Source organism: Centrocercus urophasianus, unplaced genomic scaffold, assembly GCF_019232065.1.
Source record: "Centrocercus urophasianus isolate 14NV4802_14NV808 unplaced genomic scaffold, USGS_Curo_1.0 seq_18, whole genome shotgun sequence".
Taxonomy (NCBI): domain Eukaryota; kingdom Metazoa; phylum Chordata; class Aves; order Galliformes; family Phasianidae; genus Centrocercus; species Centrocercus urophasianus.
Genome location: NW_024884733.1, coordinates 4665414 through 4693291, shown reverse-complemented (window position 1 = coordinate 4693291; position 27878 = coordinate 4665414). Strand labels below are relative to the sequence as shown.

At 53.7% G+C, this 27878-nt stretch overlaps 1 protein-coding gene across 3 annotated transcripts in view; it reads right to left on the bottom strand.

The window, feature by feature from the left end:
* CACNA1E (calcium voltage-gated channel subunit alpha1 E) overlaps positions 1 to 25056 on the bottom strand; it is a 65971-nt gene extending 40915 nt beyond the window's left edge. For all 3 annotated transcript variants that reach the window (XM_042819737.1, XM_042819738.1, XM_042819739.1), the window contains exons 1-7: positions 24791 to 25056; positions 19261 to 19366; positions 18789 to 18928; positions 12651 to 12754; positions 11915 to 12067; positions 11522 to 11703; positions 3627 to 3730 (exon numbers count right to left, since the gene is read on the bottom strand). In XM_042819737.1, coding sequence (XP_042675671.1) covers positions 3627 to 3730; positions 11522 to 11703; positions 11915 to 12067; positions 12651 to 12754; positions 18789 to 18928; positions 19261 to 19366; positions 24791 to 25056 — 1055 coding nt within the window. The remainder of the gene's footprint in view (positions 1 to 3626; positions 3731 to 11521; positions 11704 to 11914; positions 12068 to 12650; positions 12755 to 18788; positions 18929 to 19260; positions 19367 to 24790) is intronic.
* Positions 25057 to 27878: the final 2822 nt, after the last annotated feature.

Here is a 27878-nt window from a genome sequence, read left to right as displayed (position 1 = left end):
GAGAAGACCTTCAGCCCAGTCATCAGGCTGATCCATCTACCCAGTCAAGGAGTTCATGGATGCTATTGCTAACTGAAATAGGGAAGAACTGGAACAAACAGCTCCAAAAACAATCTCCAAAAGAAAGAGCTCGCTGCCGAGTGCTTTCTGAAGAGCATCAAAGTGAGCCCCTCACCTGCAGCCTGCAGACCACAGGGAGTCCGCAGAGCACATCTGCGAGAAAAACAGCGAACACGGAGCGGCTGAGCTGTGCCAGCAAATAATTCCCAAGGAGAAATCAAAGGGGAGAACCTTGCACTGCCTCGTGGCTGTGGGTTTTTCTCTCTGGTCCCGCTGGCTGCAGGAGAAGGCGACGCTCCCAGTGACATGGGGGACGTGGCAGTCCTGACATGCTCCTCTTGTCAGGCAGCGTGTTCACATGGGGCCTGGGGCCTCGGGGACAGGTGGCACAAGCAGGCGAGGCGGAGAGGTGCTCAATGAATATGGATGCCCACCTGGCTGCTGAATATAGATGAGCATCGCTCCTTTGCATCAGCCACAGAAGGTGCTCAAGCGCTATGTTGGGGAGATGAGAGCTTCTCCAGAGCACAGCAACAAGTGCAGCCCAAATCTACATCCCCATTACAGCTCAGAAGAGCAAATTCCCAAATACACAGTGGGCAAAGACATCCTGCCCTCCTCTAAACCACTCCTCAAGATGCCACTAGTGCCAAAGAAAACACAATGTAAGCTTCCAGCGCAATATTTCCTGGGCACATTTGTTGGCATCTTGCTGTCATTCATGACGTCCCCACAAGACTTCTCCACAAGCACCTCCAAGGCATTAATCATAGAACCATTTGATTTGGAGGGGACCTTTAAAGGCCATCTGGTCCCACTGCCCTGCCCTGAGCAGGGACACCTACAGCTCCATCAGTGCTCAGAGCCCCTCCAGCCTGACATGTCTGTCTGTAGGGATGGGGCACCCACCCCACATCCACCTCTGGCTTCAAACCACCTGATCCAGCTCAAACGTGGGCCAGCAGAAACCCCTGCTTCCATTGACAACGTGCACTTGTGCCTTTGTGCCTTTGACGCCCCGATCATTAATTGTTAAAACTTAATCTTATTCATCATTTGTTATGCCTCAAAATTGGGTAGGAAAAAAAAATCCAAATGAAGCGAAGTGAAAAGATTTCAGAGATGGTACAGAAGGCTCCTGGAGGAGCTGAAGAATACTCTCAGGAGACTGGGAACGCAGTGCTAACCCAACCTGAAAGAAAGAAGATCTTAAGACAAAGAAATCTTGCCAAATTGATCCTTTAATTATAACATTAGTCGTTTCTTTCAAAGGCTTAGTGCAAGAGCTGAAGGTGGGGGGCAGAAAAGACTCAAAGGGAGAAAAGACTTAACATCACCAGGATGAGTGGAAGCAATTAGGAGGATTTAAATTACTCTCTTGTTTGGTACAAGGCAGATAGATTTCATTTCTCTTGCCATCACTGCTCAACTTCTTGCTTTGGCATCGCCCTGGGTTACACCAGCCCTAGGACACACGACGCATCGAGTCGTGCTCCTGAGCTCCCCACCCCACAGCACTGCAGTGGCTGCTCCTTCCCTGCTCTCTCTGATGCTCCTGCCAGGGTTATTTCAGGAGCTTGTGGAGCTTTAAAAGCTGAGCAGTCACATCTCCTTGGGCTTTATACCTGCGAAATGTGCACAAAGAGGAACGGGGCCAATTTTTTTTTTTTCCCTTTCCTGCTTTCAGTTGGAATTAATTGATCTGTAATTGCACCCATAGAGGGGAAAAAGTTAATAGACGCAGTAATAAATGCCAAAGCCCCAGAAGATCTGGCTCTCCAAGCCCCTGCCTGGAGCTACTCCATCTCTGCTAATAGCGGTGCATGCAATTCCAGCGCATGTGTGTGTGTCAGTATTTAGAGAGCAAACCGAGAGGCCTCGGCATGATGGAAATCATTGCTTTTTCTCTCCCACATACTTAGTGCTCAGGAGCAGATGGATCCAGGCTGTTTACATCACGGAGGTCATGGCTCAGCCTAACAGTTGGGGAACTGACTGTTGGGAGAGATGCGCATCGCAACCAGAAGATTGCTAAATCTGGGCTCAGGCAAACTTCTAATGGTGGCATATGAAACAAATGTCCTCCTGCAGCCTCTTGGCATTCATGACCTGCCTTGGGTGGCTGGTTGGCTCCCCACTGAGAACAGCTGCTGAGCTGTAGCCGGGAAGGCAGGAGGCCAGACCACATCCCAGTGCAACCACCCCCTCCCTGCTCAGCCCAGCGCAGGGGGATGCGGAGTAGAAAAGCCAGCCTTTGCCTCCCAGAGCAGAGCCCAGTGCTCTCTTTCAGCACAACAGAATGGTGAGAAATGTTAAAACCAACAAAACCTTTGCAAGCAAAGTAAGGAAGGCAGCCTTTGCGTGCCTCCACTCTGAGGACACCGCATTTCACAGTCCTCCAACAGCCTCATCACGAGGACAGCCAGCCTCAACCAGGTCCTGCACCCAGGGAGGCTGTGGCCTCACTGGTGGCCATGCACAGCCCATCTGGCTGCCTCCATCATCTTGCCCACCCCTCCAGGAGCTGAGCAGTCAAGCTTTTCCTTAGGTAGCTGGCACACCACAAGAGCATCTCCATTGCCAATTAGGCCACCCACCCACTTGCATCCTTCCCCAGTACAAACCCTATCAGCAATAAACAAACATTGGAAATGCCAGCCAGCGCCTGGGAAAAGCCTGAGGTGCCTGCATCCAATTCAGCGGATGCAGGAAGGGTTGCCCCACACAGTCCTGCTGTAGACAGACATCAAGAGAGGAACATGCCACTGCCATCACACCTGAACTCATGGGGACGTTTAAGACAGTGATGGAGATGGTCAGCTTCCACTTTAATCCCCGCATTCTGACATCACACAACACTCAAAACAAGGACCAAGGAATCATATGATGTACATGCAAAGAAGTCTTTTTTTTTTCCTCACTGTAGGCTGTCTCTGGCCACACAGCCATCCTGTGCCCAAAAAAAGCATCTTGGAACACCCTCAAGGTACTCCATGGGGTTGCTGATTACACCCCAGCAGGAACACCCCACCCACCATGCCCCACTGCCCTCACTCTGCACAGCCTACCACCAGCCGCCCTCCCCACATGCCAACCTCTGCCAGTGCTGGGGATGCGCTAATGCAGCCGCAGTTCATTGTCATGGAAACAAGAAGCCTTTTTCTCTCCAAGGCCAGCCTGACGGCTTGGAGGAAAATCTCTGTTCCACATGGAAGATCAGGAATAAGACAATCATCTTTCCCCTGTGTCCCCCTCCATGTGCAAGTGATGCTGGGGATCCCCAGCCAACAGCTCCCAAACCCATCCCATGCCCACCACGCTCCATCAGCTGTCGAATGTGCACCTGGCTACAGACACAACCCAAACTCATAGGCATTTCTATATCTCTTCCTCTCCCTCTTCCCTCCCAGTCACAGTCAACAACTTCTTGCACATCAAAACACCAAAATCTTCAGCCCCTTGTTGTGAGACAGGCATGGAGGGGAGTAGCAAGGTTTTGGGACATGGCAGCACCAGGGCCAGGCACAGGGCTCAGGCACATGCCAGGAGGATGGTGACTTGCTTACCCTGACAGCACTCCCAGGACAAGGTTGAGGACAAAGAAGGATCCAATGATGATGAGGGGGATGAAGTATAGCCAGTTCCAGGTGGCTCCTAAGGCATCATTGGTCTGGAGGGGAAAGAAATCACAGGGGTGACGTTATGCACAGCACAAGCAGAAGGTACATTAATTCAGGTGCAGGAAGATTCTCCTTCTGTACTGACCACACCAAGCTCCTTGGGGTGACCAGCTCTTCGCCAACCCTGACAATAGGCTTCTGCCATCATCCCGCCGTACTGTTCCATTCTGGCTGCATGAAGCAGTTTGCAGCTCCAGACAGTTATTCACCAAACAAAGCTTTTAATAAAAGCCATGCCCCCTCACCCCTCGCAGCCACTCCCTGGCCCCATTTGTCCCCTAGTGTAAGGCACTGTGCACATGATGCCAGGCTGGAGGGTGATGCGGCAGAACGTGACTGTCTGGGGGAGGTGGCATCAATCTTGTTGCAATGAAAGGCTCTTTCTCTTTTCTCTTTCTTCCTCCTCTCCCCGTGCTAATTAAGCCCTCATCTCTGTCTGAGTCATTGGCACCACGTCTCCCCATCGGCCAGCACAGGAACCTGCAAGTGGGCAGGTAGCCACCTCTGGTGACCACCACACAGGTACTGGGGCCACCAGTACATCTGGCTGTGGGCACCAACCAGCACACAGAAGGATGCTGCTGGGAGAGACACCAGTGCTGCATGCCAACCCCTACCCTGAGGTTGGTCTCCATTCCAGGAAATGCGAATGATGCACTGAAATCCCATACTCACCGTTGCTCTCCAGAGATACTTGGACTCACCCATGAGTCCCGGTGCCAGGCCACTGCTCTCCAACAGCAGCATTTCCCATGGCAATCAAGGCACTGTGAACCTCTTGGAACAAGCTCACACTGGACTCTACTCCGCTGTCCAGGTGCCACTGGGTATCTACCACCAGTGTTGGGGTCACTCCCCACCAAGACCAAGCCTGAGAGCCAAGGGCTTTCCCCCAAGCTCTCAGCACAGGGGCTCCATTCCTGCAGGTGAAGAAGGCATCTTTCCCCACACACTGTTGTGCCCTGAAAGCACAGCTAAATTTAGAGCAATGGGGACCAGCATCACCCTGCTCTAATTGCCAGCATTTTCTCTTCTGTTCCCTAAGAGCTCAGCATTTCTCACTGCTTCTCAAACCCATAGTAGACAGTGAGACTACCTCTCCACCTCAAAGCTGAGGAGTGCCTAACCCTGAAAAATGCACTGTTCCCACTGGAAATGGCAACCACTCTAATGGTTGTCCCTAAGTCTCAGCCTAAATTTATTTGTGGACAGTTGATATCCATTTGTAGTTTTGCCAACATTGACCTCTGGCTTACATAGCTCTTCTCTTCCCTGTTTCCCATCCTGAAGTATTTATAGATGGTGACTGTTGCCATTCCCAGGCTCTGCTCTGGTAGCTCAAGTAAGGTTCATTCAGTTTTCTCCCGCATGACTGCCTCTCCCTCTTCGTTCATCCAGCAGCCCCTCGTCTGCTCCGGTCCAGGCTCAGTTCATCATCCATGTACACAGGAGACCCAAGTGAGCAATGCTGACAGGTCCTGCTGCATCCGTGCATGATGCTGCTGAGACCTCACCATCCTGCCTGAAAGCTTCTCTTCTTTCCCCTCCATCTCCATCCTGGCACCTTCCAGTTACAAAGACCCAAGTTCTTGGGAGGTATATCCTCGTCATTCTCCAACACGCACACGACTCACCCTGAGAGCCCTAAACCAGCCCCACCTTGGTGCTGCTCCCTTCCCACTACCTCTGCTCCGCCAACCCTTCCCCTTAGGGAAAGCATTACTACGACAAGCGGCTCTGCATGTTTCCTGCACTTAGAAAACCAGTCCTTGGATGCCAGGTTAGCCCGGCATGACCTACCTTTGGCAAACCCATGATTCATTTTCCTCTTTCGCCTCCAAAATCTGTTCCGAAATGGCATGCAATTGAGGTCAGGCTCGCAGCCCTATTCCTGCCTGCCTTACTTTTCCCTTCCTCCCCCCGCTTTTAAATATAGGCACTGCATTCACTCTTCCCCAGTCAGCTGGTGCCTCCCCCAGCATGCCAGAGCTGTTATAAATACGCAGGACCAGACCTGCCATCTATGTGCCAGCTCCCCCTAAATGCAGTGGGGGTGATGCTCATCGTCAAGCTGGTGGGCACAATGGGCTGTGGCCGTGCCCGTGTTCTTGGTCACACTATGCATCCTTTTGTTGCCCTTGGGTTCACCAGAAGTTTGAGAAGTTTGGGTTCACCTGGTATGGGGGTCTGTGCCCAAACATCCCCTTATTCCAGGTTGGATATTAGGAAAAATTTCTTCACTGAAAGAGGGGTGAGGTGTGGAATGGGCTGCCCAAGGAAGTGGTGGAGTCACTGTCTCTGGAAGTGCTCAAGAAAAGGGTAGATGTCACCTTGAGTGATGTTTAGTGGGCATGGTGGGGATGGGCTGATGGTTGGACTTGGTGATCTCTTTGTTTTTTTCCAACATTAACGGTTCCGTGATTGACAGAGGTGAGAAACCACTTACTGCTCCTTTGAGCACTCTGCACGAGGTCCATGTTGCTTGAATTTTGGCACTTCCCAACTTCTCTGGCACAAGGAAATCACTTTCTTTAACAAGCAGCCCCTTTTCCTTTATATTTGGAGCACCATTCACTCCTAATACCCTTCCACAGACAGTAATTCACCACCTTGTGCATTCCCATAGATTCCCCACTTCCCACTTGCTCAGGACCCAGCAGGACATCTCATGAAGGGTCCAGGGAGGCCAGACCACAGGTAGTTCAATCCTCAGACCACACCAAAGCTGCAACTCCTTTAAATGAAGAAACTCCTTCCTGCCCCGGGCCTTGTGCTGAAGATGGGCCTGTTGCTCATACAAAGCCTTTGGGAAACTGAGGAGCCACCTGATGTCTGGTCCTTCTTCTTCACCTTTAAGGCAACAACCTTCTCATTACAGAATCACAGAGTCATTCAGGTTGGAAAGACCTTCAAGTTCACCAAGGCCATCCATCAAAGTGAATCACTGAGTCCCACCACTAACTCATGCCCATTAGTGCCACATCCACACATTTATTCAATACCTTGAGGGATGGAGACTCCACCACCTCCCTGAAAGCCCATTGTGAATCACTCCATCCTAAAATACCACCAGCCACACTCTTCCTTGGCTGCCTGACCACAAAATGTGTTCACTACCACCTCCAGGAACGCGTGAGACACTGACATATACAAAGCATACAAATGACCCAAGCCACCTCACCGGCTCGGGCCACCAGGGTGATAGTGCTAGCACCATACCCACCACCAAGGCCACCACATGGACTGGCCCTGTTACTTTGGCAGCTCCTATATTTCCAAAGGGCAGGAAAAGGCATAGGGAGCTGCAAAAGCAGGTCTCACTCAGGGGCCAGAAGTCTAAAGAAGTCTAAATATATACTGCCGTCGAACGCAAAGCACAGGCTCGCAGCCCACACATACCCTCCCTCAGCATGAGAAACTTCAGGATTTTTTTGCTGTGCTGGGAAAAAATAATAAAACAACCACAAACTCAGTTTTTCCTGCGTAAAATATTAGCAAAAAGCACCTTCTGCCTTTGCAGGGCACCTTTGGATTCCCAGTGGTTTGACAGAAAGTGCAAGGGAAGGAAGGGTGATGCTGGACGGACAAGCAGATAAGGTTTGCTATTGAGAGAAACAGTCTCAGCGATGGTCCCTGCTCTGAGCAGCAGCACAGCCATGTCCTCTGTCCAAATCCATCTGCATCAGGAGAGCCTCTGCGATATCTGCTCTAATCCAAACCCAAATGGCACGTAATTAGATTGGGGTAATATTCAGATATTACCATAATCCACTTGCTTAGGGAATAAACACAGCTTGGGAGCAAGGCCCACAGGCAGATGTAGCAGGACTGTGCACACCATCACCTCCCAGACCCCAGTACTGTGGGGTCTGAGGATCAGAGCCGGTACTGAGCCTCCCTGGCACAGATCAGTAGGAGCAGCATCACAGTCCAGCCAAAAGATAAAAAAAAAGAAATTAAAGAACTCTCCCAGCAGATTCCCTGACCTAACCAGCTCCCTCAAGACCTTGACACCCACTGCAGCTCCACAGCACAGTAACAGATCTCCTTCTTCCCTTTAATAGCTATAATTTGATATCCTGCGTGCAGGGCCATGCTTCACTCCCCGCCAGCTGTGCCTGGTATCTGTCAGCGACCCCAGTGCTGTACAAGATCTGAATGAAAATGCTTTTCTTCTCCAAATTAGGTTAATGAGGAAATTGCTGTATTTCCTTCACAGAGCAAAGGCTGGGCCGTATCCTATCCTGAGTGGGTGCCCAACGCTGTGCCCACAGCACTGTGCAGACCCCAGAGTACCAGGGCTCCCCACAATGGGATTCTTGGTGAGGGCTGAACTGTGCGGGCACGCATCCTGCTGGGTAGGAATGGGGAGACAGGGAAGAGTTCCTGTGTATTTCATTTTTCCTGTTTTCTAAATGAAACATTTCAATTTCAGACTAAGAAAACAACGCGTTGCTAAAAGCATTATGAAAAATTAAGTGTTTTGAAAGTGCTTGATACGGGTGTGGAGACTGACTTTGGTTCTGTTCTACTCTGATCTGCTGAGAAATCACACCCAGACCCCCCAGCACTGCATACCACGGGACGCCAATGAGACCCTCCATGGGTTGCCAGCAGGACCTTTCATGGGATGCCAACGGAATCACAGCCCCTGGGCTTAATAAAGAGGGGCTGAAACCCTCTGTCCTTGTAGGGCAGTTCCAGAGCATCAAGTTCTGCTCTGTTCCTCTGGCTCAGGACAGAGCCGTTCCCTTGGCAAGCAGGAGGAGGGTGTAAGCAGGCAGCTCTCAGCGGAGCAAGCCTTCGAAGCTGCAGATCCAGCAGACACAGTTTGTTTCTTGCTGTGTCATTTCAGTGCGCACACATTAAAAAAGAAATAAAGAGGAAAAAAAAAAAGGAACAGTTGGCAAGAAGGAGAGGGTCTGACTTTAAGTGCTAGCAAACAGCTGAGCCAAGAGAGAGCAAAAACCAGCACCCTGCCCATGGCTGCTCGGGATGCATGCAGCAGCATCACTGGGCTCACCTGGCAGGGCTCAATGACCAGGAGCCATTTAGGGGAAAAACAGCACACTTAGTTAAAAGTTTGGATGGTGTTAAGCCCTTGGGGTGGCACTTCCTCAGCTCCTCTACCCTAGAAAACCCAGCACTTGGCTCCCTCCACTTTCGCTCACCAACGTCTCTCCCTCCTTGGGAATGCACAGGGATAAAGGCATGAGTGATGCTCAGGACCTCAGAGCCAAAGGCACAGCACTGTGACCCCCTGTATTTATCACCCCCAACCCATCCATCATGTCAACAAGGCGGATTTTGGGTTTACAGCAAGCAGCTGTGGCCCGTCAGCTCCCTTGATGCCTTGCCATGCATTTTTAATTAGCAGCACGGATGCTGCTGTAATGCCTGGGAGGCAAAATGTTTTTACCCATCGCTGCTAACAGCCATGGCCCTGTGCACAAATCAGGGCTGTGCCAAGCCTCCTGCTTGCTCCCACCACCTTGATGCCATTGGGGCTGCCCGTTTCCCACCTCAGCATCAATCCCACAATGACACCAAGCAGCTTTCTGCATGACATCTGGTCCCCATGCCACACAGCCAATGTCCCTGGCACACAGTGTGAGGAGGCCCATGCTCTCTGAAAAGGAATCAAAGCCCTCCAGGGATGGGCAAAGGGAAGGACTCCAGTTTGAGATATTTTTTGCTGTTTTTTTTCCCCAATCACACTGTGATTTCTGCATAGCAAGGCGGCATCTCACGCAGGCAGGGTGAGGAAAACAAGGTGAGAGCTGAGCGCATCCACAGAATAACACACGTGGAGAGCACCACGGGGCTGATTAGCTTTTTCATGATGCTTTCTACATATTCGGAGAGATGTGCTTCTAGACTGGGTAAAATTGTGGGAAAATGGCTCTTAAAATCACGATACAGCCACACGGGGGAATATTATAGTAAGCAATTTCTTTGAGAGATTGCTGAAGCATTTTGCCTGCCATCTCCTCTCTTCTGCAGAGCTCCTTACTAACCCAAAAGGGCTCCATTTCTCACCACTGCACCCAATGGCCGAACCCCCAAACCTGCAGGCAGCGAGCATTTCCCAGAGGACCTCAGCCCATACACACGCTTGCTCACATGTCCTCATTTGTGGCATTTTTTCCCATAGGAAAAGAGTTCCAAACCCCATTTTGCAGCCTAGAGCCAGGCATCCCCATGAGACAATGGAAGGACAAGAGGCAGCTGAGGGAGAAGTGAATCAGCAGTGATTTGCCACCAAGCCCCAAACCCTCATTCAATTAGCAGCCAAGAATGTCCCTGATACTTCCATTAAAGGTAAGTAATAGCTGGAGCAGGAAAGGGAGGCAGTGGGCAGTCACAGCCATCAGGGATGTGATGACAGAGCACATCTGGACAGTGATGCCGGGAACACCACTCGAATCCCAGACCACCAGGCATCCCTGAATATCCATCTCAGCTATGGGTCGCACCCAGCTGCCATGGGGATGGGAGGGCTTGGAATGGGGTTGTGGGGATACTCAGGAAAGGAATGGGCTTGCCCTGGTTCCCAGCCATCCCAAAGGCAGTTGTGCAGGGGAAAATCCCTTTTCATGCTGTACACATTTATCCTGCCAATATGCACTATGGTTAAGTCTCTAAGCCCACTGATGTACCAGAAATGCTCTTGTATTTTGATTTCCTAAGTCGTTCAGTTCTGCCCAGTTCCCCAACAAAGCAGCAAGATGAAGACACCAATAGCTCCTTTAGGATGAGGAGGAACAGAACCTCTGGGCAAGAATTATCATAGAATGATAGAACCACTAAGGCTGGAAAAGACCACTAAGATCTCCAAGTCCAACCATCAACCCCTCCCCACCATGCCCACTGCCCACGTCCCTCAGTGCCACATCTCTATGGTTCCCAAACACCTCCAGGGATGGTGACCCCACCACCTCCCTGGGCAGCCTGTGCCAGTACATCACCACTTTTCAGAGAAGAAATGTTTCCTATCATCCAACCAGACCCTCCCCTGACATAGCTTGAAGTCATCACCCCTTGTAGGTGAAGCCCTGGCCAAGACCGCTCCCCCAGTCCAGGTTTTGGTGGTCCATCTGCCTCACGGATGCCAATCAGAACCCCCAACATCACCAAAACAAACAGGGTCCCTAACGCTGGCAGCGCACAGCCTTCATCCAGCTTACAAAACAGCCTTCCTGCTTACAGCAAAGCAAATATTGGAGAACGTTTCTCCATTGCGATCCATCCAATCTGCCTCCTGCAGAGCAATGCCACTCTGTAAATCTCCAGGCGTTATGGGAACCAGTGTATAAAAACATTCCTGGTGCAATGACGCCGGAGGCGATGCTGAAATTAGGCTGGGAACAGAACTGGCACGGCTGCTTCCAGTCCATGAACTGAAACCCATCGCCCACAAAGATGCAACCATGCACCTCTCTTCCTGCTTCATGTTCTGCTCAGTGTCACTGCCCAGAGCCGGGGATGGAATGACCCCTTGGACCAGTAGAACATGTAGCACATGTCCCTTTATTTCCCACTTCCTCCCCAAATGGGATGCGCCGATCCCATCTCATAGAATCACAAAATCACTTCAATTAGAAAGGACCCTTCAAGGTTACGTGGTCCAACTCCCCTGCAACGAACGGGGACATCTACAGCTATTTCAAGAGCTCAGTCTCCACCAGTCAGGATCTCAAAAAATTTCCAGTCCAAGTAAATGCCACCTCTAGAACCCCCATATCCCCACACCCAGCTGTACCAAAAAGCCCCTGACTTACATTGTACAGAACTGTGGTCCACCCTTCCATGGTGATGCACTGGAAGACGGTCAGCACAGCGAAGAGGATGTTGTCGAACTGCGTGATCCCATCATTGGGACCGATCCACTCTCGGCACTCATAGCCCGGCGGACAACCCTGCACCCCGCAGGGGTGGGGAGGGTCCAGCTCCTCCAGCTCACCTGCGAGCACACAACATACCCAATGGAATGGGAGTGAGAGATGGGGAGAACCTGGAGGCAGATGGGCAATAGGGGGACGCAACTGCACACAACTGAGGGATGCCCGCAGTGTATAATGCAAAATGCAGGTCACAGGCCCTGGTGGTCAAGGAATCAGCATACAGATGGCAGAGCATGGTGCCCAAGCCAGGATGCAGGGTGCCTCCCTCACCTGAATTGTTTGTGTAGCAGGCTCGGTGCAGTTTCCCACTGTAAAACTCCAGGCCGATGATGGCAAACATGAGAATAGCAAAAAAGAGCAGCAAGCCGATCTGGAGGAGAGGCACCATGGCCTTCATGATGGATTTCAGCACAATCTGAAGGCCTGGAAGAGAAAAGAGTGAGTTCAGCTCAGCAGCCCCTACCCAGGATACATGCACCCTGTAGGCAGTGGGACAGCTCCTGGTGCATCCATCACCTCCTAACACAATATCCCAAGAAAAGCACCCCAATTCCCATCATGCCAACAGCCAGTAGGGCAGGGGAAGCTCCCCAGCACCATACAGACATCTTCTGGACTAATCCCCACCATCCAGCATGCACGCACCATGCCTCTCATGCTGCCTGAGCTACAAATCCCATACACCACATGTTGGGTGCCCAGGGAGGGGAGGGAAGCTCAGCCACAGTAGCAGCCTGGTTTCTTTATTTATCTCCATTCCTGCAGAGGAAATCTTGACAAAAAAGAAAGAAATATCCCCTGGAAGGATCCACCCACTACCTTCTGGTCATGGAGCTGAGCCCTACAGCAGGATGCACCCTTTGCATTTGGGTTGAAGGAGAGGAAGCGCCACCAGGGAGCTTTTCCTCCCCTCTAATTTCCACAGCACGTCACCAAGGTGGCACGAGGTCTCCTTGCAACGTGAGGAAGATAGGAAGAAGAGGAGAACTGGGAGCACCCAACTTACTGGGAATGCCCGAGACGAGCTTCAGAGGCCTGAGCACACGCACAGCCCGCAGGGTGCGCAGGTCCACGTGCGTGTTGAAGTGTGTTCCAGCGGTGGCAAGGATGCTGCAGACAGACATGACGAGAGCATGGTTACAGCCCCATAGTGCAGGGCTGGGTGCTGAGAACCTGGTTTCCATCCAATGAAGCAGTCCCCACCAGCAGGGCCCGGTGTGGGTACTCTTGACACCTCCCCTAAGCCCACGTGCCATCAGGCTTCAGAAGACGGGGCCCATGGCCGAGTCTTGACCCTAAGCTCATGTGGAGCCATCAGCTGCATCAACTCCTTCAACATGTGGTGTTTCCTTAGGGAATGAGCCGAGAGCCTTGCACGCATTCAAAAAATATACAGTAATGAAAATTTGATGCCCTTGGAAAGCACAGGAAGGACTACAGTATTTGCTTTTAAAACACAAAGATTTCTCAAGCTGATCTCGGGAAAACAAACTGGGACAGAGGGGAGCCAGTACACTGCGAGTCTGGCAGTGCCCAAGGTGCCCATAGTGAGAGGGGAGTGGGGGAACTGGTGACACTGAGAGCACAGAGCGTGTCACCAGGTCTGCTGGCCTGTCCCACATGGGCTGAGTGAGGAAGAGGAGGACGAGGGCTGCATGGTGGAACCAGGGATAGGGAGGAGAGGGGGACAGAGGGTGGCAGCAACCTCAGGGATGTTTGCAGCAATCCAAAAAACTGAGGGAAATTGGGTCATTGTTCCACTAATTCATCTAATTGCAGGTCAGAGCGGCTCTCTGGCACACAGAGCAATTAGCACAAGTTCCCTGCCGTGCTCCCCGAGGTACGTAGGTCCCAGCCCCCCCAAAAGGTAGCTTGGTTTCCTAGGATACCCGGCACCACAATGTAAGCAGGTTGGTACCGCCCGCTTCCCAACCCTCCTCTTCCTCCTTGCTGGTTTACCAGGCTGCTTGCAGAAGGGATGGGCAGCAAACCTGTCCCAGCATCACTCTGACATCACCTACAGCCCCAGTGCACCAACCTGCTCATCCATGGTGCATCCCCATGGGGACCAGCTCTCACACCTTTGGTGGCATACAGCACCAAGCATCTCCCTGCTCCCAGCAGTGGTCAGACACCCCAGCTCTCTGGAAGCAGACCCAGTGAGGAGCCAAGCACCCAGGCTGCAAAGTCCTCTGCTAACCCAGATTCATCTGAAAGGCTCAGGAGCATTGGTGAGGAGCCTCCAGGCAAGGTTCACGCAATTTCAGGGCGAGCCTCCACCACGCTCCAAATTAGCTGCTAAGAATGGGACTCCTCTGTGGCAAGGTGACGTGCTCCTTGTCCTCATGGGGGGACAAGGGACATCATGAGCTGTGTCACGGAGAGGGTGGGTCAGAAAAATCACCAAGCACAGCAGTGCCACTGCTGATGCTTCTTTTGACCGAAGGTGTCTGTGCATCCTTCCTGCTCAGCATCCCAGGGCATCCACGCAGCCTAGAGCAGGGTCTCAGCAGCATGGGACTAAATTTAGATCATTTGAGGTGCTGGAAAAAGCAAGCAAGCGTGCAGGCACGCGAGCCTGGTTTCTGTCTGCTTTCTCCAAGCCCTTCAGTCTGTAATAAAAGACATCGCCTCTCCTTGATAGCTTCTCCTGTATACCCAAAACCTCCTGCTCTGGATGCCTCACTCAACATCTGTTAATTGCTCGTTAACCCTTACATGAGCCTTTTTGGTGGCATGACCCACATGGCACAGTGTGACCCACTTCTGCTCCACTTTGCTTTCACCACTTGCTGCTCACCTCCCCAGGCCAAATTGCTCAGACCTGGCTCTGAAACCACACAGGGAAGCCCGTGCCACGCTGGTTTTGCAGCCTTTCTTTCCCTTTTTAAAACTGCCACCAGAACTTTAAAAGCTTCATCACCTACAATAAACCGAAGTGAAATTGGAAGCAAGAGTTAGAAGCCAAAAGGCAAAAAAAGCAAGGGAGAAAACCACGGCATCACCAAGCCTGCCGGGGAGCATCACCCCAGGGTTGGGCAGCAGCAACAACAAGCACATTGGCACACACTGAAAACCCCCTTGAGGATGGGATGGAGTTCAGTGTTTGTGCAGGACTGCAGATCTGCTATCTGCAGAACAATTCAAGCCCTCTCCAACACTTACAATATCCACGTCTGATGTACTAATAATTATTCTTTATTTTTAGGCAAGGACCCAAACTAAAATTACATCTCACCATCCAAGTTATCTGAAAAAAGCTGCCAGATTGGGCTATAAAAATCCCAATGATCTCATGCTTTTCATCATATGTACCAGAGAAAAAAAGGAAAAAAAAAGTGAAGGCGTTTTTATAGGTCACCTAGGCAAAGGGGCGAGCTCTGCTTCTTCGGAATAAAAGGGAGAAGAGAGACTTCAGGTGGAGAAAGGAGCAGAGAGGATCTATTGGAAGAATGCAAATGAGAGAGGAGGCAGGGTGGGAAATATATGCTAATCCGCAAAGTATAATTGAATAGTGAGCAATCAGCAGCAGACAAAAACACACTTTGGAGAAAAAAAATATATATTAGAAAAGAAAATCCGATGCTTTGTGTTTGCAACCTGGGCAGTTATTTTGTTTTATTTATCTGCAGCCCCTGCAGCAAGAGATGAGACCCTGAGGCACTGTGCAGCAGTGGGGAAACCATCTCCAAGCTCAGTGGTGATCAATGTGATGTGCATTGGGTATGGCACAAGTCACGTCCCGTGGTCACACTCCCATAAAACCATTCTGATGCACCCGGCTCTGCATCATCACCCTAGCATGAACCTCAGCACTGGGGACCACCGGGCCATGCTTTCTAGCAGGGAGCCCAAGCAAATGCTGACCTCTCAAAATATTTGGATTCAGCATCCCCCAAAGGTCCCACGCAGGGGTGAGGTGGCAGAAAGCTGTCCCAGCAAGGGGATGAGGGAGCCACCGGTGCAGCCAGACAAATCCCAGCTCCGAATCTGGGCCAGGCAGGGTGCTGGCTGGCACACAAATTAATATTTATAATTAAGTGGAAAGGCCCCTCAAGGCCTGAACCGCCACCTGACTCTATGAGGGAGACGAGTGCATAATTAATAGACTGGTCAAACAGCTCACAGGAAGGGACCTGATGGATTTACCCCATTCTTCCCCTTTCTGGCTGGTGAACCAACCCCTCCTCTGCAGAGATTGCTGTGATTAGCACCGGTTACACCCAGACAGATGCACTCAGCAGCCCAGCCCTGGGGATGCTGTGCAACCTGAAAGCCTCTGTCCTTTTTTTCCACACTCTTTCTAGGTTTTGGGGCCACGACACAAGTGGATTGTGAGGCTGCAGAGCCGCAGGTCCCATCTCAGATGGCACCAAACAGTGCTTTGCTCCAGGAAACCCTGAGCTGAAAGCGATGGGAGCGTTAGGGTGAACACTAGGGTTCCTCAGCTGGCCCTGCAACAAAATGGGGGATGCCCGTGTTCCCAAACCCATAGCACAGCTCTGCCTACACAGGGCCCCCCCAAAGCCCTCCGGCTCTAACACATCCCTGATGCTTGCAGTCTGCCCTTTGTGCAAGGTGCCGGTGGAAGGCACGTCCTGTTGCCATGGCATATGGCCCATGAATCATTCACAGAGCTCAGGAATCAATTATTCATCCAAACGAAAGACCAAACACTTTACTAATTGTCCTGGAAGGGAAGAGCTGGGGACGGGAGATGGGGAATCACTGTGCTGGAGACTGGCTAAGACTAAAGGAAAAAGGGAAGATGACCAAGGCGAGCAGCCCGAAATCCCATTCCCTGTGCAGACAGATGACATCTAAGCCATTCTGCTAGCCCATTCTTGTGGCGTTAGGGCTCCTTCCAGTCTGTTCCAGGCTGCATTTTGATCATAGTTTTTTATTCCTTACACTAACAGCAGAACCAGTCCATGTGCAGGGAGGTGATGCTCCATCACCAGTTCATCTAGCTCCAACCTCTCCCTCCCAGGGCTGCATGTAAAGAACTGACCACGGTCCACTTCAGGACCAGGACACACTGCACCAAGCAGGTTCCAAGCCCAGCTTCAGAGCATACGAGGTGAGCATCCCCAGGGTAACACGTGCCATCTCTATCTCAGTTCTGCTCCACAATGCATGAAGGTACCTTATGCATGTTTTCTGAGAAAAATATATTTGGCTGGGGGAGAACGGGCTGTTTTTCAGGCAGCTATGATGATTTAGAAGCCATAGGTTACAAATGGAGTGGGTTTACAAATGTGCCTATTAGTTCCCCAGTGGAAGCTTTAGCATTAGGGAGTTTGGGGTGGGCGTTGATTTCCACAGAGATGAGAAATCTGGGTTTATTGACATAAGAAGCAAACACCAGTTGAACCTGCACTGGTGCCATCTGCTCCCTCATTGGTCCCAGGAGGCCACTCATGTTATCAGCCCCTCGTTAGGCTAATTTGTGCCTGCTGCCCACAGACACCCCAACACAGTGCCCGGGCCACAGTGCCACCTGCATAAAGCACCTCTCTGATTTACAAAGCTAAATTAATGCTAAAAGAAAGAGCACCCAATGTCATCTGCACAGGGACAGCGATGTTGGTCCACTGGGATGCACACCACTCCCACGGACGCCCTCTGTGTTGCATCACCATCCCAAATCACTCAGCGCATCCTGAGGACACTCACAACACCCCCTGCACCCCAGGCATCTCCGCGCATCCCAAAGACATCTGGCCAGACCTATCCATCAAGTTTTAGTCTGCAGAGGCGCTCACAAGGCCCGGTGCAGCACTCCAACGTTGCCACCCGCCCATCACAGCACGTGCCCCTCCCACGGTTGCCTGCGAGCCGCTTTGCAGCCCGGCATCGCTCGCTGCAGAAAGCCACCGATAACTCAGAACACCCAACGCACGCACTGGTTTATCTTGCAGGGAGGCAAGCTGTCACTGTCACACGCACACCTCTCCAAGCGAGAGCTGCACAGGCGATTCTGGGAGGGGTTTCCATCTGCCTGAGCAAAAAGCAGGACGTAAGAGGACAAAGTGGTGAAGCTGACTCTCCGTGCCCCATACGCCTGCTGGGGGACGGCACGTGTGGGCACAGCAGCAGCCTTGCACGGCCGTTTGGTCCATTGGCACTGGGCCCAGTGCAGGCAGGAGCTGGCGATGCCAGCGGGTGAGTAATTGCTGAGCGCTGACTCAGCACAGGCTGGGCTGCAGCCGGCTCACCCCAATCCGCCGGAGAGGCTCACAGTGGAGCTCCCAGCTCAAACATGGCATTTCCCCTTGGCTGAGCCCCAAAGAGTGCTCAGGCCAGCCGGCAGCCCATGGGCATTTCCAGCCAGCCTGGGCTCATTCCCCAGTCCCTGCATCACCCTAGAGATGCCACCAGGACAACCAATCCTTCCAACCAGGACATCTCCAACAAGCACACCCCTGACACATGCCATGCCATGCCACTGCGGGCACACAACGCCCATCACCACGTCCCAAGCACCAGGCTCAGTGTCCACCTTCCTCCAACAAACCGGTGCCACATCCCACGTGGTGCCACTGTGCAGGAGCTTGCATACCAGGAGATGGGACTGCAGCCAACAGCTCTCCAAGGACCCCAGATACCTGAGGTTCCCATGCCTCATTTTCCCTGAGCCGCTTCTGCTCAAGCCACCATCAGTGAGTGCAAACCCAACAAACAATATCTGCTCTTTTTTTTTTTTTTTTGTGTCACCAGCACAGCTCATCATATCTGAAGCAAGACTTGAATCTGGGCCACAATCCCAGCAGGTGACACAAGCAGTGACAACCAGCACCTGGCACAGTTCATACACTGCCACCCCCAGCACGGATCCCAAGTGCTGAGCCAGTGTCACCTGGAGCTACAGCCCCACCAGGACCCTGGGTCTAACTAACACCTGTCCAACACCCACCTCACTCCATGACCAGGCCACCAGCTGAGAAAAGCTGGACGCGATGCCTTCAGGCACAGGGAGTTTGACAGGGAACTACATCCCATTATGGGAATCCATCCTCCCTTCCCTCAATTTGGTAGAAAAACAGCACCACAAAATGGCAAAACATGGCTGCACCATGTCCTGGAGTTCGGTGTCGCCACCAGGACAAGCCCTGTGCCTGCGCTCCAATGCCCCCTGACTCACCCACTGAGGACCACGATGAAGTCCATGACGTTCCAGCCATTGCGCAGGTATGAGCCCTTGTGGAAAACAAAGCCCAGAGCCACGATCTTAATCCCAGCCTCAAAGCAGAAAATCCCAATGAAGTATGGCTCCGTTTTCTCCTGCAGAGAGCAATCAGGGGCACAGTGAGAGGGCACAGGGCACACATCACCAAGCATCTCGTAACAGAGCAGCTTCACCTTGCTGCTCTGCACCCCATTCCATGTCCCATCCCACCTTCCTCATCTAGGAGCTTCCCCAGCCCTTCCTCAGACATCATCAATTTGGAGGTCAGAAATGCAGAGCTGCAACTTACTTCAGTGCCACTTTTTAGGGCTTTTAAACCTTTCTGGACCCACCCATCACAAAGGCTGTTGGAGTTCCCTCCTGACCCACCACCCCAAAATGAGCAGAAATCATCTGTTGGGAAAGGGGCCCCGATAAGGATGCTCACCAGTCTCCGTGACATGGGTGTCTTGTCGTCCTCTGGGAGGTGCTGCTCCAGGGCCAGCACGATGCAGTTGGCAATGATGGTTGCCAGGATCATATACTCAAAGGGAGTGGGAGAAGTCAAGGAGAAGTAGAACGGAGCTGCCAGCCCCCCAAGCCTCCCCGTAGCTACCCCATTTTCCCCTATAGCTCTGTTGGGATGGTGCCTGCGGTGGGTGCCCAGGGGATGCACACGAGTGTGGAGGTGGGTAGCTGTGATCAGGCTGGGCTTCATCTGAGAGAGAATTTGTGGTTGTGCACTGTTGGAGTTGTGCACTGTAGAGCCAGGCATGACACCAAGCTGAGCACCTGCCATGGAAGCTCCCAGCTTGGCCACCCATCAGAAAGGAAGGGAAGGGCAGAATCACCGCAGGGAAGAACCCAGACCAAATCCTTGTGGTTTCCAGCAGTGATCATCCACCAACCACCAAACACCTCCAGCACCTTGCCAAAACCCTGTGGCCACATCACTACTGTCACGGCACTGTCCAGGAGAGCTGCCAGGGGCAGGCAGCCCGGCTCACCGGAGCTGGGATGTGTTTAGGGATACGAGCCAGAGTGGCTTCATCCAAAACATTTGAAAGGCCACTCAGGGAAATTAATGGTTGATAAGTTAAAAACACACCGGGAGAGATCTCTGCAGCATGCAGGTTCCACGCAGAAGATCCGGAGCATCTCCTCACATTCAGCCAGTGCTGGAAAACTTTCCCCTCAAGGCTTCCTACCAGCAAGGATTCTATTGCCTCCTTTCCCTGCTCCCTATCCACAAACTTCAGCTAACACAGAGGACACAGCACTCAACCACAAGCCGTCAGCCTATTTGGTGTCTGTTATTTCATTTTCCTGAAAGTGTGTGAGCAATTAGCACAGCTTCCAAGGAGCCAGCACACTGGAGGGGCAGCTGCACTGGGCACATGTCAAGATAAGAAGGCAGGCAACAGCGTGGTCAGACCTTAAGAGCACCCTGAGCTCCTCAACAAAGGCATTTAGCACTGCTGCCTCCTCCCTCCTGCAGTGTCCTCACCTATGGGGGAAACACCTCACATTTTCCCACCTCACAACACTATGGGGTCCACTCTAAAGATAAGGTCCACACTAACTGTGGGGTGTGAGGTGAGAAAAGCCTCCCCCCGGGGACTGCAGAAACATCTGCCCAAACGATGGGGATATTCATCCGCACACATCCACGTGTCCTCCCAGCTCAGGGCCAGGTGCTGCTCTCAGAGCCTTTCCTCTCTCATTAGGTGTCTAATTGCCAACCTCCCAGCCCCCCATATCGCAGCACAGTGCTCGCCTCCCTGAGAGGCTGGTAATAAAAACCCATCTCTCTCCAGCCTTCTCCTCCTCCTTCGTCTGGCTTCTCCGGGCAGATCATTAGGGAGCCGATAAAAATAGGTTTTCTTATTGATTTATCTCCTTTCCCCATGCCCTCGCCCCTGAGCAACTGACTGGTTTCCTTAGCAAGTCTGCTAATCCCCAGTCACACTTTGCAGCCCAATTCCCATCCAGGTTGGAGAAGGGTCCCTGAGGCTACAGTATCCCCAGACAACATCACCACAACCATCATCGTGAAGGCAGACGTGCAATGGTAATGGAGATGCCAAACTTGCCTCTCTTCCCCACCCAGGAGATATTGCTCATGAGGAGAGCAAGAAAATGGATTTGCAATGCTGGTAGCCCAGCAGTGCGACCTCACCAGGTGGTTGGACCTCACCAAGCGTAAGGATGAATCCATCCCTGGGCCTGAGTGAGGTGTGGGAGCTGCAGGGAACCCTCCTCACCCCCTGGCCCAGCAGCAGCCTAGTGCTCATGCCTCACCCAGCTTTCAGGTAGGAAGGTGTGGAAGGAGCAGAAGAAAAAGATGGAAGCCACCTGGGCATCTCCAAAGGGCAGGAGTGGTTCCACCTTGCTCAGCCCCAACATCTCCTACAGCCTCCATTCTCCACCCATCCCCACATCTCTCCTGGGACCTGCTGCACTGCAGGCATTTCCATGCTCCCTATGTGTGAATGTGATGGATCTTCACCTCCTACACCGCTGGGCTTTGCCTTGCTGCTCCCAAGCCACTGTCCACACACCAACACAGACCTTCTCCTGCCCCATGTGCCCATCTCTCAGCTCCACACCCAGCAGGAGGCACTCAAACAGAGCAAGCACCACAACTGCTCCTCATTCAGCACCGGGTTCCCTAGCCCTGCTGCCTTTGTCCCCAAGGACACAAGCCCCATCCAGAGCAGAGCTGCCCGCAGCGACGTGGGCGCAGGCACTGCCTACCACGTGCAAGCAGCGCCAGGGAGAAGTGCTCTCCTGAAAACTGGAAACCAAATCTCTCTCTTTTTTCTTTTTTTTTTTTTTCACCCCCTCCCTTTTTTTTTTTTTTTTTTTTTTTAAACAAAAAAGAACCGCATCATGTGATTCTCCTGCCTTAACATCAGTTTTTTAACTTTGGTTGCCACGGCAACAGGATGCAACTTGGCGTCACCATGACAACAGCTGCCTCTGTTTAAATTCACCATCTGACAGGCAGCCTCTCTTTCCCTGGCTGTCAGAAAGATGGACCTGCCATTACACCTACTCGCCCCTCCCCAAAGAAAACATTTTAAGAAATCCGATGAATGAAGGGCACAGAAAGCAGCCTCAGGTGATGGAGGGGAGATGCTCCTGGGTAGCACAGCGTGGTGATGCTCTTCCTGCAGGGTGCGAGCAAAGGGGACAAAGAGGCTGCGGTGTCCCCAGGTGACACTCACCGCCCAGCCGGGGACACCCACTCATCCCAAATCACTGCCATGTGGGGTGCACCAAAGCATGGATCCCTCGTGGGATGAGGCAGCAATGGGCACTGGGATGCGGTGACACAGCTGTCACCGGCTGCAGTGGAAAGCCATGGGCACAGGGAGGTCACCTGGGATGCAGGGGAGGCTTTGAGGACGGCGTGCTGGGGATGAGCCAGCAGCACCCCATGTCATCTGGTCCTTCTGGGGAGGGAGAAGGATCGTGTCAAATGCGATTAAGTGGATGAAGGACGGAGCAGATAGAGCAGAGCTGCAGCCCATCTTGTGCACTAACTGAATTGCAGCTTCCCAGGCAGTGAACAAATGAAATCAGGGCTCAAGACCTGGCCATCAGTGGGAGCAGCGGGGCTGTGTTTCAGGAGGAAAGGAGAAGCAAAGGGAAGAGGAGATGTTCCTGCAGCCGAGCCAGAGGCTGCCTTCTGTTTGGAGCACCAGCACCCAAAAAGAGCAGCTCCAGAAGAGGTAGCAAAGCTCTCAGCGAAGGCTCTCCCCGTGGAGCCAAATCCTGAGCCCTGTTCCTTGTGTTTCTCCTCCTTCCCCTCCATGCATCATCCCTATTTACACTGGGAAGCCAAACTGCAGAGGCTGCTGGTTATAATTATACAGTTACCCAGCAGATATCCAGGCCTGAATCACCCGTTATTTTTAGCCCTATTACCTAGTCAACTGGAGCTGGGTGAAGAAGAGCCTTCACCCTCCCCTGCCCCACCCCAGCCCCCTCCGACCCATGAGCCTAGCACTCTCAAGTGCAACACTGGGTTGCAGGCTACAGCCAGGTGCTCACATCCCATGGCCCTGATGCACCAGTTTCAAGAGGAGAGCAACTTTCTTGGCCAGTGACACTGACAACAGCATAACCACACTGCTTCCACCCAAGGAGACCTTGCTATAAGGTTAGCACAGCCCAAAGCTACACTGATGCTAGCATGACATTTGGGGCATTGTGGTGTAGTACAAGTTGAGGTGACACTGAGTCCTCTCCACCAAATGAAGCTCAGCCTCATGCAAGGCTTACAAGAGGTCATTCCACTTGACCCAGCATATACATCCAAAGGTCCCTCTTTTCCAGCCTATCGCTCAGTGGGCACAAACTCATCACCAAAAAGCTTTGCCTGTAGCCAAGCCCTCAAAAGCTCAATACACAACAAGCCCCGAGGTGGGAGAATTTCCTGGAAAGAGATGGCAGCCACGTATGGCACGGCAACCAAGAGGCAGCTCCCACTCCACACACTCGCCTAAGGATGTGTCCTTTCTTTTGGGGGAAAAAAATTAAAATAAATCAATGAACGAGCCCATCTGCTTCCTGCAGTGCAAGTCTTAGGGAGGAATAACACCGTGGGGATGCTGCAGCACGGTGGCCGTGCACCAGCTGGTGGGTGAGCATGGCATTGGCATGGGACCTCAGCCCATAGCCCCGCTCAGAGCAACAGCCAAGCAGCGGGAGGCCTCCCACATCATGCTGGGAAAGCACATGAATAATTTGGCATATTCTGGAAAACAAGACCCGGCGGCCCAGCGAGCGCCCTGCAGTGCTCTGAGTGCAGCTGCTGCCTCGCTGATGCTCTGCACCCAATGCTGGGCTGGGCATGGCACAGCAGGGATTCGGCAAAGCTGTCCCCATCCCACCATGCCTTGCACCCCTATGGCACAGCTGGACCCCCAACAGGCCCTGGGGGTGAACCCAGAGGTTGCAGTGCACCGATACACAGGGTTATACCCCCAGCAAGGCTTAGAGTGGGGTAGTAGACCCATGGGTGTCCCCAGGGCACCTGTTGCACTGAGTCACCCTATATCTGCCGGACACCTCCATCTCACACCCAAGGAGCCAGCAAGTTACCCAACAAGTTGCAAGGAGAGGAAGCAACGGCGAGAGCTGCACATAATCACCACTGCAGAGAGCACTACAGGGAGGGTCCTGGAGCCAAAGCATGGCCACGGGGAAGTTTGTGGGTTTGGGAGGGGAGTGGGGTGCTGAGCAGAGGTGTGATGGAGAGGGGCGTGCAGCAGGGCGAGGTACCAAGCACAGTTCCCAGGGCACCTGCAGGGAAGGTGGAAGGGGAGAGAAATGCATGGGGGTGCAAAAGGACGGGGGAGCAGGGGAAGAAGTGGGAGATTCATGCCCTCTGTCTGGTGTATTCCTGGGGTAATCCCTGGAGAGCTGCAGCAGGAGGCAGGCAAAGGGGGTCAGAACCTCTGTGCAGCACAGGGAGGGAGCATCCCACTTCCAGAGGGTGGGATGAAGCTGCAGGGTGATGGCAGCCATGCTCGTGCCCAGCATGCCAGGCTGCACAGGGATCTGTCCCCAGCAGGATGGGGGCTCTGGGTAGGGAAGTAGAACCCCCACCAGCCACACACGTCCTAAAGCCAAAATGGATCAGAGAGCCCCTGGACAGCACAGGGGTGATCCAAAGCCTCAAGAGGCTGGGGTCAGCTGGGGGGTGGGGGAGGGGGGGGGGCGGGTGGAAGGGCGGGAAGGGGGCCCTGCCCCCTCTGTGTGATGGAGTGAGGGGGGGGGGAGCAGCAACAGGGTGAGCAGAGCATCCCCAGGGACGGGGCCAGGGCACCCCTCTCCGCACGCCGAAGGAGAGCAGAAGGCAGGCGCTTACCTGCCAGCTGCTGCCACACACGTGTCCTGGGCAGCCACCAAGGCAAATCCGGGCACGGGGAGCAAGGGGGGGCTCGCAGGGGGTGCAGAAAGGATATGGCCAGTCGATGAGCTTCTTGGCGTATTTCCTGACTATGTTATCTTCCCCAAAGAGGAACAATGATCTGTTGACGGTGAAGCAGTTCTGCCGGACAGGGATGGGGTTGTACAGAGCCATAGTCCGGGCTCGCTGCGCTTTGGTTTGCTTGAAAGCTCCCGGAGACCCTCCTGCCGGAGCAGCAGCTCCTTGCCGGCTGCGGTTCTGCTCGGAGCCCCCATCCCCGGAGCCCAGCCTGCCAGCCACCGCCTCCCCGAAGCGAGCCATCCTGCAAGAAAGCACACAGGTGAGCCGAGTGGCACCGCCAAGGCAGCGGGAGGGGGAAACGGGGGGGGGCTGCGGGGCTCCTTCCTCCTCCTCTCCGGTGATGCTCATCCCCGTCGCTCCCGCATCCCTCCGGGAGAGCATCGTGGAGAGGGAGCGGCATAGCGGGGGGGATATCAGCCCCATCCTTTCTCCCCCTCCCCCCAAATCTAAACCTTTGGGACCCCCGAGCCCAACCCAGGGAGCTTGGAGCCCTTCCACCCGCCCCATCGCGACCCCACCACCGTTCGGTACAGCACCCAGCGCAGCGCAGGGGAGGCCGGCGAACAGGTTGCAGCGCGATCCAGCCTAGTTGAAGCCAAGTGGCCAACTTCCTCCCGCCGCCTCCATCTTCAGCAGCCCCCCCGGGAGCCCCCGGCCCCGCTGCAGGCCCGGCTGCCGCCGAGGGATGGACGTCGGCTTTCTGCAGGAACGGGGCCGCGGAACCCGAGGCTGCCGCGCCTCTGCAGCTCGGGGCTGGCTGTCTTTAATGAAGTCGGCTGCAACACACACGGGCGGGCGCGCACACACGCGCACGCACGCCCGGCTCGCTCGCTCGCTCCATCCAGTGCATTCTTTTGGCAAGCGACGAGCTGCTTGCTGCAAAGGGAAGGCAGCGGCGAGGGGAGGGTCTGCAGGGAACAAAGGCGACGCGGGAGCCCCCCCCCCCCCCCCCCCCCCGAGAACTCCCCGCCCGCAAAGGGGTTTTCGGCACACGGGGGCTCCCGGGTGAGTGGGGATGGAGGTAGGGGGACACCGGGGCTCTGCTTCCCCCACCCTTGTCTGTGGGATTGGTGCACAAGCACTGGGGCTGCCCCCCAGCTACCCCATCCCCTGGGGTCGAGGGGCGTCCCCATATCCACCTGAATTTGATAACCCCATATCCATTTGCCTCCAGCCTCACCGCTTACGACCGTGCATCCTCCAAGGAATGCGCACAACATCACAAGTGGGTCTGTGGCTTCTCCATGCCCTTGGACCCCCTGTGTCCACAGGATCAGCACCCACACTACAGCCCTGCAGTGCCCCACATCCCATCCACGCTTTTCCCCCAACACCACTGAGCAGCAGGCACCTGGTTCATGTCCTACAAGTTTGCCATGTGGCAACTTAGGGTAAGTCTTAATAAAACAAAATAAAATAAAACCCTTAATCAGGTAGGTCATTAACTCATCTGTGACAAGGGACGCTCCCCCTGTGCAGCCCCACAGCACCTCACCATAGGTATCCCCTCCTCCAAATATGGGGCTGGCTTTATGATCCAGGCTGCCACAGTGCATTGCTGGGGGGGAAGGATCAGACCCTCTCCAGCAGAATGAGAGGAGCATTTAGCACAAAGGCCACAGGATGGCTGCCCCAACCTCAGTCAGACACCAGGAGACCCATCTGCTGCACCCATCCTCAGCTCTCCTCCACAGGCCATGTAACAGGTTGGGGGTGCCTGTGGGGGTCAGCCAGCCCCCAGCAATGTCACCAGCACAGCACCCAGTGGGCACCCCCCCCTACCAACACACAGAGCTTTAATTCACCAACCACCCTAATTACAGTCCCAGGATGCACAAACTGGTGAGGATCTGCAAGTCGTTCCCAATTGCCATCTCCCCGCTGCCACTGGAGCGGTGCTGCTCATCCCACCTCTCAGCCACAGCTCATTAAGCTCAGGGTTAATCACTCCAACCTGGGTGACCCTGGGTTCCCAAGCATCCTCCCATCCCCATGAGGCATTCCCCAACACCCACCTCCAGCTGGCACCTAGGGGTGGGAGTGGGAATGGCCAGACACCAGCAGCACTGCCCAGCCCATATGCACCTCGCTGCTTTCCTCCTGGCCCCACAAGCAGCTGCACCCCTTACCTGGACACCCTGTATCCAGGCCTTGGTCTCCACTCTCCTCTGTATTTGCTGCAGCAGAACAGAGCACAGGAAAACCCAACTGGGAGACTCTCTCCTGTTCAGATGGTTCTAAAGGATGGGATATTTATGAGAAAGCAGCTCCTTAAGAGAAGATTGAAAGCAAAAAGTCCTGGCAGTGCCAAGAGCTGCAGGCTCCGCTTCCCAGGATGTTTATTGCCGCTCTCGGCTTGACCCTCACCCCAGCACGCTGGGATCTGTGAGTCAAGGAGAAGCAAGGCTGATGCCTACATGATTCAACACGGCACGGGGACTGGGAGCCAGCTCTGTGCTGGGCTGGCTTGAGTTGCAAACGAAAGAAAACCAACGCAGGGCAACGGGGTGATGGGGTTGGGAAGGAGCAGGGCTCGCAGCTGTAGGGCAACAGCGAAATGCAAGCCTCCTCCCTGCTTTCACCCTCACATCAGCATCAGGAGGTGCGGGCAGCCCATTCCCCAGGCAGAGGCCGGAGCCCCCCAGGCTGCAGCGTGCGGTGAGATCTCGAAGCTCCGCTCCGGCATTGCCATCTAGCGGCTGCTGGCCGCTCCCCGCCCGCAGAGCGATGCGATACGAGCATGCGGTGCTCCGCCCGGCGTCGGGCTGCGGGAGGAAAGTTGCGTGGAACCGTAGAATCGTTACGGATGGCAAAGACCTCCGAGATCCCCAAGTCCAACCCCAGTCCACCCCACCGCTGACCGTGCTGACCTCGTGCTGCTCCCAGCCCCGTCTGGGGGTCACATCCCTCTGCTTTGGCAGTTCTCCCATTAGAAAGAGACTCCAGGCATCGTGATTTCATTATATATCTTTTAAAATAAGGCTTTAACTGTGCACGGGGCGGGGGGGAAATAGGATCAAATGAGAAAGTCTCCATTGCTCTGGCCAAATTTCAAATTGGGA